Raw genomic sequence first — 13197 nt, forward strand, 5'->3', positions numbered from 1 at the left:
CAGTGCGTCTGTACCCGGCTCCAAAAATATTTCGGCTGGCTCCGAGAGGTGTATGATGATGATGACCATTGTTACAGGGTAAAAGAACGTCCGACTTGGGAGTCAGATCAACCTGTACTTCTAGAGTCTAGAGTCTAAAACTAGACGATCAGAAGCCTAGATGACTTTACTGAGCGGTTGATAGATAAGTGGAACAGCCTTCCAACCCGTTTTAGTGATTTGCTTGCAATTCCACATTTACACCATGACTGGATCCTTTCTGAGCTCCTGCACCTTTTTTTCCCAACATCATTTCAACATGGCTAAGTAATACAGGGTCTACTGTGATTATCAAGATCAGAACTAGACAGGGGGGCCTTACTGATCGATAATACTGGGGGGTCCATTCTACTCGCAGCCAGATACAGGGGCAGATCCGTGTGACCGCCAAAGATCCACCAACTTGGCCAAAAACATAAGTAAAGAATTGATACAATGTGATCATTGTCCGTGACAAAGCTTGTTGGTCCGATGGGCATTTACTAAAACATCAGCCACAAGCATTGTTCTGCCGACCTCTGCTTGGCCAACTCCTCAAGCGCTCTGCGTGATGAAAGTCTTAAAGAGAACGTTGCGATCCATTTATCTTCATCAAGTCACTGAGAAATGACAATTATTATTAATATCTTTATTAACAGCTTCAAAAACTATGATCGGTGGAATGCTATAGAATTTCATCTCAACAAAATCGACCTCGGGCACTTCGAGTCTCAGATATATGATCACAGTGTGAATCTATGCGTGCTTGGATCACGGGGAGCCGACAGACACGTCTTTAAGTCATATATATATACATATACCGTATATACATAAATATATATATATATGACCTTGTGCCCAATATTTATTAACGTAGTGATGTCACATGAAGTCAAGGAGATGAAACACAACTCTCGTGCAAACTCTCCCTTTAGTGAATAGACCCCTTTTGTGTTAAATCTGTATGAAGACATAAACAGGAGGATTGTCTTCACCTCTTCATTGACTCGGCCGACGAGGTGAAACACCTTGCGGTGTTTTATGCCATATGACACCTGCTGTGTCTTCTTCGCTCATGGCTCCTTCTTTCTTCACGGTCATCACCCGAAGCTCTTTGACCTTTCAATTGTTTAAAGAAAAACATCTCTTTTCTCTTCCTTGTTTTCCCCCAAATATTTTGCGAAGGGTCTGTTGGCTTTTGATGCCCCTCTCCATTCACATCTGAGATTTTACCTCCTGTGAAGCCCGACGGGTCCAAGAAACATGGACAACGAGATACAATGTTACAGCGGACACACTGCCTATATGTTAACATTTTTAACACGCAATATTTGATGTTTATATATATATATATATATATTTTTTTTTTATATAGATTTCAACTGTTTTGGGCACTTTGGGTACTCGTCCCAATATCCAACCATTCCCTGTTGTTGTTCCAGTGAAATATGAATGATCTTCTAGATTATAAGTTTTTTCAGCAGGACCCTCAATCAATAGATAATAAATAATAATCTCGGCTGTGATTGGCCAATATTATAAGCTTGGAAGAGGGTAGGTCTAGTGCATGCTGGGATATACAGTCTATCCAGCAGGTGAGACGAGAAATACTGGTTTATTATTTTAGCTGATATCATAAAAAAACTACCATATAGTGTGTGTGACAATGTAGGAATAGGACAGACCCAAACTGGTGGGCTACCAGGCCGAGTGTGCCAGAGCCGGGCTGGAACCCATGGCTGGCTCTGGAGCGTTGTGTTCGCGCCGGGCCGCATGCCCTGGAAATAGTTGACTAAAACCATAATGAGAGGATGGATTTACACCAGGTTATCACGCTATCCCTCGATAATGGGAAATTCAGGCCTTGGTCGGAGAGCTGACGCTTTTGCAATCACATAGTCAGTATCCCGGGCCGGTGTGAGGTAGCTCTGGAAGCCGCAGACGCTGGGGAATGTGTTGAATTACCCTGCCCGGCCTTAGGCAAATATAGACACTGAGGCCTTTCACGTGAAGATTGATCAACACATAAGTTGCAGCGAACTTTCCCTTTCACCGCATCCACCGAAGGTCGAAAAATGGCCATCGAATAGCCGGTGGACAAACGAGATGCATTTCAGGTCATGGCTAACGACTCTCTCATGTGGCTGGTATCTGAAAAGAGCGGCCATACATTGGCCCAACGTTACAGGAATCCTCAGTCGGATAGACCTTAAAAGGGTTATTAATGGCCAACACATTCATGTAGCCGATCGAGAGGACCCAAATCCAGTAGCAGAGGAGACCTTGCCTCCCTAGCCGGGGTGAGCTGTGGCCCCCATAAATACAATTATTGAGCCCTCGTGCTGCTCCTCAGTCTCAGTAACTAATGGCAGGGTGTCTCATATTTTAAGGAACTGTAAGGCGAGTCGGGTCAAGCGAAGTTCGAATGTAGCAGAGGTAACAAAAACGAGCTGCGTCCGCGTGTAAACGGTTTGCACCGGCAGAGATCACTTATTCATCGAGCCTTCGTGGTCCATTCCAGCCGCCGTACTCACTTTAATGCATTCGACAGCTGACTGTCTCTTTTTATCATACATTTTTTGGCCTTTAATTACATAGACGGACGCGTTAAAATAATAAATGCCGCTGCCAGCCCTTTGGCTTCTAGTAGATTCTCATATAATCTGCTTACCAACGGGCCTGCGCATGTACGCACCTTCAGCCAACTCCAGCAATGGCTAACAGGAGATTTCCAGGGGGTCTAACGAGACCCCACGCGTACAGGCGCAGAAAGCTCTCCCATTCTGAATATGGGGGGATTCATCTGTCATCATCATCATTGTGTAGGTGCTGGATGTACGTAGTTATTGTTGGGGCAATTCCAGAAATCAAACCTCCCAAAAGTCCTGGATTCTGGAGGACAGTCCTTGCATTGATCGTGTCAAGGACATCCTCTGTATAGAACGTGGTTTTATTGGTTGGAAAAAGTTGGAGATATATTACTCCAGAGTATCTCTAAGCTCCCGCTACCAGAATTCAATAATAATAACGAAGCATGTGATGAAGACCAAGGAGAAAAAAAAAGGCTCCCCGCTTGTCTAGAACGAGGTCTGTTCTACATCCCCGCCAGGTCTCGAGTGTTTTGTGACATCGTCTCCTGAATCCATTCCGCTCCAATATGTTGCTAATAGAATTATCCCCCGAGAAGCCCAAACGTGTAAGCAGCAGCTATCTGAAAAGGATGCTCCTTAAATGGGGTAATTACAACCAGGAGCTGCTCTGAGTGCAGAGGCAGGAGATAAGATCAGGTCACCCAGCGAACAGGAGTTCACTAAGAGCGTCAGGGTAAATCATAGTTCATTGACATATCATCGTCCGAAGCCTCCCGTCCAGCTGCAGCTTCCGTAAAAGATGACATACTGGATTTTTTTTGCGGGCGCCGCCGCCCCATCAGCGAGGAAGACTGTGCAAACACATCGAAAATAAGAAAAAACAAATTTCACCTTATTGCCCCTCCTTGCCCTGGCAGGGGTTGTAAGGGGGGGGGGGCGAGGGGCAGAGTGCAGGAAGTGCGATACCTCCGCTCATTCAGTCGCCCCTTTCAGCGTCTAAAAAGCAGCCACTTTCAGAAACAATGATTTAGTAATTGGATTTCGCTGCTTTACCTAAAGGTCGCGACCATTTGCCTTTAAAGGAATTTGAACTTTGTATTCACGGTCATCGCACTGTAAATCCAAACTCACCGTGCCAGCTGTACATTTTTGGAGGCTCTCGGCTATTTACTTTCAAATAGTTTAAAAAAAGAAAAGAAAAAAATGATAGAGAAACGTATTTAGATCTTTTCCCAGTTCCATTACAGTAACCGTAGGGAGAAGGGTAGGCCAGCTGAACATGACCCGGTTAAAGAGATGTCACTAAGGTCCTTACGGACCTCTGTATTCCACCAGACACTATATTGAGTATTTCGGCAGGAGGAAATCTACCTTCTGGTTTCTTCCCGTCTCTTATATCTTTTCTTGGAGTTCGGAGTGTTTGCCGGGTATAAACGTGTCTTTGGGGTCTATTCACCAATGGGAGGGTTGTTAGAGGAGTTTGTTGGAGAGTCGTGTTTCAGCTCCTTGGCTTTACTATATATTATGAAGGGCCAACCCCAATGAGGTTCGGCTGCAGAAAAGCATGGCTCCTCCTGTATAATGTATAGTTAAATCAGTGAGATTTCTTCATTCATTAAAGTATGCATTATACAGGGCCAGCTTAGCCTTCTTGCTGGAGAAACTTGGCTGTGATGCAGGGATGGGCCAAGTGTCCGTACAACGACACCAGTATCCATGGCACGGGTTGGGAAGGTCCATAGAACATCATTGAATTGTCCACCATAGACCCCCAGTAAAGGTCCACCATGAGCAGTGTCTCCCTTTAGTGAATAGACCCCATCGTGTTCTATAGCCCTAAAAGCCGCTGTACTGTGCATAGAAGCAGCTGTGCAGGAGTTAGTAGGTGAGTTTGGTGGGTGGGTGAGATCTCCCCCAGCCTAATGCACAACTGAATCTATGAAATTTAAGTATGCATTATACAGGGTCGGCCTAGCTGTCCATGATGGAGAAGCTTAAAGTTGTGGGTCCTTTATAATGCATAGCTGAAACCCCAACAAACACCCCTTTAGTGAATAAACACCAACGCCACCCTAGCTTTGCTCGTCAAGCTAACTCATCATGTGGAAAGCAAGGTCCTCACGCGTGAAGACCCAATGATGGAAGCTAAGGAAGTGCCCACCATCAATGAAGAATCGCTGAATGGCCCTTTTGTGATAATATTCCAGGGTCCTGCCCGTGACCACATCTCCGTCCTTTTAATCCTCTGCAGCTTGCAATGGGACCTTGAATTCGCTGGACCGTGGAGCCTCGCACCTGACGCATCAAAGCTTCTTCAACCTCTGCTCATCATTCAGAGGATGGTCAGATCAGATTAGATTAGAAGGACCGTAATTTGATCTCTTTCTACAACGGTCCCAAGGCGAGTCTTCTTTAAACCTTAACATCGGACGTCAGTATGGATGGAATCTTTAATGCGGACCTTCGGAATGTTCAGTGCGAAGCGATCTACTGTTTCTTTGGTTTATCAGCCAATCAGTGGTAGGAAAGCTCTTCTACTGAAATCAATGAGAGCTTTTTCTGTACACACGGGGGGTCTCATTAGACCCCCAAAAATGCTCACTAAGCCAATGCTAGAGCTGATTGGTGGGAAGTATATCACATAGCAGTAGATGCCACATGAATAGCCGGAGGGAGGGAAAGGGGCAAATACAGACTCCCCAAGGGGTAACACCAAGGGACCACTCAGCTCTAAAATGCATTAAAGTGCTTATAATGGCTGAAGTGTCCCTTTGAGTTTGTCGTCTTGCGTGAGTAATCATATATAAACATAAATTACCGTTTCAATTTACTAAATCCTGACGTTTATTGGAGAAAACAGTTAGGCATCTGATGATATTCATTCACATTTTTGGATTTGACTCTTTGCCTGGGAGGCTGGAATTCGCCGCTTTGGAAGGATCTGGGGTTTTAGACGGGGTAGAACGGCCAGGTGTATCACCACGTAATCATCATGCGGTGCCAGCGCCTCGATTCATCTTTATTAATTGAAGTGACACAAAAGCATATCTGCAGGTGATGCTTAACTCTGCCGCACAGGGCACATTACTCAGGCGGGTGAATCTGCACGGGAATTCATCGGCGGACTGTGACCCTGGAAATAACGCGTACATTAGTCACGGAAAAATTAAACACTCGTTTCCGCAGATCTGTTGTAAAACCCTATTTCTTAAAAAAAAAAAAAAAAAAAAAAAAAAAAAAAGGTGTCTCCGGAAGCCGTGCATAAAGCACCATTATTAATATACGGACCCAGATGAACGAGGCTATTCATCTACTTTGTACAGTTTATAGTATTTTTTATTCAAAGTACGTCCCTTAGAGAGAAGCTGCAGCTCCCCCACCGCCTTGGTAGTCGTACAAATCTCAACACTGATTGTTTCTTGATGCAGCCAATCGGTAGCCCAGAGGAGGGGAAGGATCCAAGACGTCACAGGGACAGCGCTGGAGCAAACCACGTCAGGGGGTCGAACGGAGAGCCGGGAAAGGGGCAGATGTGACCTTTCCCCCCCCTGTAGAATCCCCCCATTGCATTTTTAATCACCCCCACACCTGTGAACGTTCTAAACGAGTGGACCCTGAGACTTTTGAAATATTAACCCTTTAAGAGCCCAGTGACTCGCCAAATGTGTTACCTAAACGTCCGTAATACTGGTCCTCATGGAAACCTTGACTTGTCATTATTTAAAGACACACCTAATTGAGTCACCTGCATTCAAGCAGCGATATCAACCGTAACATATTAGTAGCAAAAGCTCCAACCGGGAGTATTATATCTGATCACGGAGGGGGTAGAATAGGAAGGATTCAGCTCCAGAGCGTGTGACCCGGAGAATCTGCCCCTTCACCCTGAGACCCTCGACATTGGGGCAAAAACCCAGAGAGTCAGGGGCAAACCCCAAGGTGCGGTCACGATGTGGATATAAAGTGACCTCTCAGCTGTCATATGTTGACAATATGATGTTCACAATACCCCTAAATGCATTCTTTGGAGAAGTATTTAAATATTTTACCTTCCCCCACCCAGCAGACTGCAGTTCTCTGTAATAATGTAGTCTATTTAAATACGTATATATATAACATATAACATACAACATACGTGTTGTTGCCCTCTTTGAACTTTTATTGCAGCCATTGCTTGTCGGATATCCTTCATTTTCGGTTTCAGCTGATTTCCCACACTGAATGAGCGAGTGCAAAGCCTTCCGACGCGGCCACAACAAAGGCGTATTATGTAGACAAGGCCCTAATGGACAGGAAAGGAACGGTAAGCACTCATCGCCGCGGCCGCTGCTTGCCGATACTGAGCTCTGTCACTTTCGTGTTTATTTACAATACAGGGACTGGAAGCGATGGTCACGGGAGATCACGTAGCAGATATACGCCATTTCATATATTAAATGCCTTGTTCAGGGCACATTACAGCTTTAGGTTCCTTTTACAGGAAAGGTGCCGGTGTTGGGGGGAAAAACCCTCAATTTTGTTATATTTATTGTTTTACATAGCACCAACATATTCAGCAGCGTCGTACAATATTGAGTAATGAATATCATACATGAAAAGGCTTTTTTTAGGGTTTAGAGGGATAAAATTGCCCCATTTGTAATAAAAAAAAATATTTTTTATACTTTAGTGTTAGGGAGAGGAAAGATTGCCGCTTCTATCTAGAGGGTGCTCTTGATGATGTCATGGTGACATCACAGGGGTCTTTTCTCTGTAGCTGATCACACAGAGATCCCACCAGGATTTTTACAGACCCTCCTAGGTCTCTACTACTTTCTCTACTACTCTAAATCACTCCCACATGCACAGCGTCCCACTTACAATTTTAAGACTTTATAATCGTAAAAACTTTATCATTTTAGCTACTTTTTTTTTGGTATTCTTTTTTAAATAAAAGCTGCACCATTTCCTATACATTTTCTTCTGCTTTCAGACGATAATCAGGAACAAAATCTGTAATAATAAAATCTTCAATTACTGGAAATATCGACCGAGACGTTTTAGACTTGGCTGCCAAATACACCCCATGCCTGCCAGGGAACCTGTACAAGCAAAAGGGAAAATAATCCGACGTTACACCGAATTCTGGCAAACCTCGTATTTTAGAAATTAGCATTGTATGTGTATTATTTATTTATTTTTTTAAGATATTTTACTTTGGTTCTCAAATCCAGATGTGGAGCGAAACGCAATCGCTGTCGATTTGGTAGGAACATGAAAATTCAATCTGGGGAATGAATGGTCGGGAAATAGAAGATGCATTTGGGGAGACTCGCACCTCTGGTTTAAGGCTGTAGTCTGGAATTGGGAGTCTGGTACAGATCAGCCTCTTCTACAGGGTAAACCCTAAGCGCGGTTATAGCGGCAGGTGTTGAAAAGAGATAAGAAATTACTTAATGAGGATCCTAAAATCTACTGCTCCCATACAGTAGTCCAATATTACATTTCTATTAAGATCCGTAAACAGCGATGTCGTGAACTGGAAAAGGTACATTTTTTGCGACAGAGCCATTCTATGCCATAGTGTGTCTGTCTATGTGGCATTATGGCGTTCATAGCGACATCTAGTGGGAGCACGGTAATATACATTATATAAAGAGAGAGAGAGGGGGAGAGAGAGAGAGAGAGAGGAAGAGGGGGAGAGAGAGAGGAAGAGGGGGAGAGAGAGAGGAAGAGGGGGAGAGAGAGAGAGAGAGAGAGAGGAAAAGAGAGAGAGAGGAAGAGGGGGAGAAAGAGAGAGAGAGGAAGAGATTTTATATATATATATATGTATATATATATATATATATATATATATATATATGTATATATATATATGTATATATATATATATATATATATATATATATATATATGACACATACATACACACACACACATACACACACCATATTAAATTTGTATAAAAATACTGCATACTGTATTCAAAATATTCTGGAAATCTTCTTAAGCAAAGTTTTTTTTTATTATAATTATTTATAAAACAAAAGCAAGAATTCAGGGCATACCCAGCGAATACCATTCTAAAACACTATATGGCCGTATAACGCTTCGCCCGCCACTATTTTATTTTATAAGTTCATGGTTTGGTCTGGTGGGAGATCCCTGTAGAAAGTTCTAGTCCCCAACTTGGCACTTTGCTTTCTAAAGAAGCCATCGATATTCATCATAATACAGACTCCCTCACCGGGGCGGAACATGAACATTTCATTGAACATACCAGCAGACTCCTTGTGAATGTAGCCCACCGAGGATCGCGAGCATGCGGAGACCCCCGGAAAGCCAACGTTCAGTATATTTAAAGTACCTTTAGCTCTTATCTACATGATTTTGGGGGAGCAGAGTAGATCCCTTGTTACATAATGTATCAGTTTGTCTTAGTCTATCGGTTATAGTTTCCTCAGAACCTTTGAATGTTCAGACGAAATCACTGCGAAAATTGGTGGCGCTTTATAAATAAAAGATGATCATTAAATGAAACATATTTTGAGTATTTCCCAACTTCTAGGAACCATACAAGAGGAGCTGAATAGTTTTACCCCTAGAAATTCCACCTCATGGGCCAAAATTATTTTTTCGATCTATACAATTCATGAAATATTACTCTTTAAACAAAATAATAAAAGAAAAAAAAAGAATAACATAGGAAGACTTAGTTTCATGGACCACACAAGCTTAGCGTTGCCGTGGTGACTTCTTAAAACATACATTTTTTTATTATGTTAGCGGAAACTTAATGCAACATTCACAATTCTTTATTTTCCTGCCGTACGGTTTATTTCTCAGTCCTTGAGGCCTCGTCCCAAGTCAAACCATTACAAAGTAATAAAAACCGGCCTTTAAATTAAAGGGGGGGGGGGCAGGGGAAATCGACCATCAACTTTCCATTTATTGAGGTTTCAATCAATGTTGTAAATATTAACCGCACCAGCTGTTAATCGCTTTTTATCAATAGTGAATTGACAATCCATCTGAGTTATGATTGGCTTCAGCTTTTTCCTCTCATTTATAGATCAATAATTAAAACAGCCGGACTGTTATGTTTTTTCAATAGGGCAGAGGGGTCAATATTATTTTATACGGGTTTTGGATTCTTCACGCATGTTTTTATATCCAAACCATAGCTTTATACTCCGTCATATATACAATTACCTAAACCTCGTAAGTCTCTCTCGTTTGTCAGAACTTATAATGATTATTTTTTCCATAACAGAATCCTTTGGGGGAAAAAAAAAAATCATTATTTTATTGTGATTATTTATTTATCTGTGTTATTTTGCAAATTTCATGCAGAATGATATCATTATTCATTAAAAGTGTTGCAACATTTTTACTTTTAATTTAAAACATTTTTATTAGATAACATTGGTTGGAGCTAGAATATTTTTTCCCTTTTTTAAAAAAAATAAAAATAAATTACAAATGTTTTTTTTTTATTTTTTTTTGTATTTTCCACAATATATATTATTATAAAGTGTTGCAACATTTTTATTTTTAATTTAAAACATTTTTATTAGATAACATTGGTTGGAGCTAGAATATTTTTTCCCTTTTTAAAAAAAAAAAAAAAAAAAAAATTAAAAATGCATTTTTAAATTTTTTTTGGTATTTTCCACAATATATATTATTATTCTCAATGACTTATTTTCTGAGTTTTCTTTATGTTAAAATATTCCGATATCATAACTACTATTGTTATTCATATGTGCAGTCAATCAGACACATTTGGTTGTAATATTAATTGAAATCCAAAAATATATGAATAAAATAGACGGAAATGGAAAACAGTGATATTTATTTTGCTGTGTTTTATAGATAGGTACAATTATAAAATTTCTACATGGAAAAAACAACAAGACAATATTGCATTTTTTTTTTCATCATATACATGTACATTACATAGTACAAGTTATTGCACTTTTAAGCAGTCATATAATAAAACGTGTTTCAAGTGAGAAGATTAACTCTTTCTTGGGTCAGCTATAGAAGGTCAAAAAAAAAAAATACCAAAAACATTTTTTATACGGAATATATAGAAATTGGTACATTTCTGGTGGACTCGGCCAGAGGTGTGCTTTGAAATGTGGAAAAGTGACAGTTTACTCTTGTTTTGACCCCATGAACCTTCACTAACCTTGGTTTTAAGTTTTTTTTTTTCTCTCCTTACTATTCATTTTAAGCGTCTGACAAGTTGTCGGTTCAGAACCACTACTGAAAGGGGAGCGGAAAAAACAAAATCTACATAACTTGGCTCAGGATGGGAATGTAACTTTTTTTTTTGCCGTTTTCTCTTATTGATATGGTTTCACGATCTTCATTGAAACATAGCCCTACGGAGAAAAAAAATAAATAAAAAATATACATTTTGTACAGTGGACAGAAAAAGAAGAAAAAGTAATATTAATTTGTAATTCTCAAAGAAATCACTAATGAATTGGAAAGACCAAATCATAATTGAAATGAAAATGGATCTTATTAAAATGAGTATGAATTAAAACAATTATTCATAATCGTCAATTTAGCAGATGTCTTAGAATTATATAGGGAAGAGACACCCAGTAACTACTAGATTCCTCCACCAAAACCATGGCCAACTGAAGCTATGTATTAAAAGAGAGCGCTCCAAAATACTTACTGGAAGAGAATACAGGAACACTGCGAGGAATAGTATAACCAGAAGCAAGATGATGATTCCAATGAAGACCCATTTAAATCGGCGCCAGACAATAAATTTCATTGTCTTGCACGGATTTGTGAACCAAAGGAAGGAGGTATCTGGTCGGCTGCATTTTGAAAAGAAGGAAAACAATATTAATCACGTTAACAAAACGGGGTTAAATGCTTTAGCTGCAGAAATAATGCGTTACAATTAATAATTAACTCTAAGTAGTGAGAAATGAGCCAGATATACAAGGCGGGTGAAGGAGGAGAAGACAAGGATTGAGGGTCTACGCCGTCGGACTTGGACTGAAGGATTATGCTTCAGTGAAGGCTTAGAAAGACTAAAGAATGATAAACGAAATCCCGAAGAGCCAGCAGAGAGTTTGAATCAGGTGCGAAGCCTATTTCCAGGCGTTCCTAAACGCTGGTGAATGAGAAAAAGAAAATGGTCTCACTTTGGTGGGTCCAACTTCGGGTTCATGTTAGGTTCATCTCGCCCTTTGCCAGCTGGTCTTTCTTCTGCCTCTTTTTCATTGAGCACTTCCAACGTCAGCTCGATTTTTCCCTTCGGCAAAAAGGAAAACAGGTTCATGACATTTAACTAAACGCCGTGTTTCGACTGCTTCGGGGGGGGGGGACCCACCATAGGACCCCATATCCCTTTGTTAGATTAAACGGTAACAATGCTAGTTAGTCATCACGGCTGAACCCTTCTTACGAACGACCCACGGACAACGTATTAAGATGAGGAAGAAATGTATAACAATGTAACTTCCATGCTTACGCATCAACATCGCTGCGGCAGGAGACATGGTGTTGTCATAAACTATTAATGCAATCTTAGCTGCATGCAAACAATAATATTAAAAGGATTTTTTTTTTTTTTAAGAAAACATTGAATTTGAAAATGTATGATATCTACCCTGACAGATTTCTGATTTTTTTTGCCTCTTTAAATATTTTGCGGATGTTTTGTACTGATATACGGTGTATCTGCTGCATGAAATAGGGGAGGCATTTAAATTAAAGGGAGGGGGGGTAAATCTCAAAGTTCAGGGCCTATTTTATTATCTGCTTAATTACATAAATTAATAGTCTTTTTTGGGGGGTACTTGGTAAGCAAAACGGCCACATGGCGACCTTCCTAAAATAAAAAAAAATCCCTTGTAGTCTTCTATATCTATGTTCGCATCTCCGGCTTTCACTGCTGCAAACTTGAGTCGTTCTGGAATTTAGCTTTTTTTTGACCCGAACAAAAAGGCCTTAAAGAAGTCTGCCTCTTTTAGCCAAAAACATATTAATCATCAATGTAACGAGCGCCACGTTATTGAATCTTTTGAAATCCTTACTGTAAACCGGATTTCGTTTTTCAAGAGCATCCAAGTTCCAGGGTGTAGCCCGTAATCAGCGGCAGAAGACCTCTAGGCCAATATCTGCGCGCATGGACTAAAAATGAACCGTGCACAAACGTTCCTTGGACTTAAGCTGAACACAGCACGGCCCCCTCTGTGCCACGAGACATGGAAAGAGGGGACTTAATGCGTAGTTTTTTTTATCACTATGCTTTTATATAGGGTATATATGTCAATCAACCTAGAAGGCAGGAGGACGCTGTTATCGTGAAGTTACTTAGCAAAATACGGAACTTATCCTCACAGCTAGAATGCGTTTGCCGTCCTTTTCTGCGTAGCACGGCCACCAGCCTCTCATGGACTTCTGTTCGAATAAAGAGGCCGCCTTGGCAGTTTTGACCTGGTCGACCATGTCTAAACTGCATTTTTCCGGAGTTTTTGACGGGATTATCGTGCGATGCAAATCAAGCTCCACAAAACCTAAAAAAAAAAAAAAGAGAAAAAGTTCAGAGCAGGTTTTACGGACCGTTTGATGC

At 40.9% G+C, this 13197-nt stretch overlaps 1 protein-coding gene and 1 long non-coding RNA gene across 6 annotated transcripts in view; both read right to left on the reverse strand.

Annotated features, from left to right (window-relative positions):
• Positions 1 to 5610: 5610 nt before the first annotated feature.
• Positions 5611 to 6941, reverse strand: LOC128469133 (uncharacterized). Its single transcript, XR_008345920.1, has 2 exons — positions 6745 to 6941; positions 5611 to 5742 (listed from the first exon to the last, which is right to left on the reverse strand). It is a non-coding gene; the product is annotated as an uncharacterized LOC128469133 (long non-coding RNA).
• Positions 6942 to 10426: 3485 nt separating this feature from the next.
• Positions 10427 to 13197, reverse strand: part of MYOF (myoferlin) — a 59159-nt gene continuing 56388 nt past the window's right edge. For all 5 annotated transcript variants that reach the window (XM_053450961.1, XM_053450959.1, XM_053450960.1 and 2 more), the window contains 4 exons: positions 12966 to 13141; positions 11765 to 11874; positions 11284 to 11431; positions 10427 to 10978 (listed from right to left, as the gene is read on the reverse strand). In XM_053450961.1, coding sequence (XP_053306936.1) covers positions 10940 to 10978; positions 11284 to 11431; positions 11765 to 11874; positions 12966 to 13141 — 473 coding nt within the window. In that variant the 3' untranslated portion in view covers positions 10427 to 10939. The remainder of the gene's footprint in view (positions 10979 to 11283; positions 11432 to 11764; positions 11875 to 12965; positions 13142 to 13197) is intronic.

This window comes from Spea bombifrons, chromosome 11, assembly GCF_027358695.1.
Source record: "Spea bombifrons isolate aSpeBom1 chromosome 11, aSpeBom1.2.pri, whole genome shotgun sequence".
Taxonomy (NCBI): Eukaryota; Metazoa; Chordata; class Amphibia; order Anura; family Pelobatidae; genus Spea; species Spea bombifrons.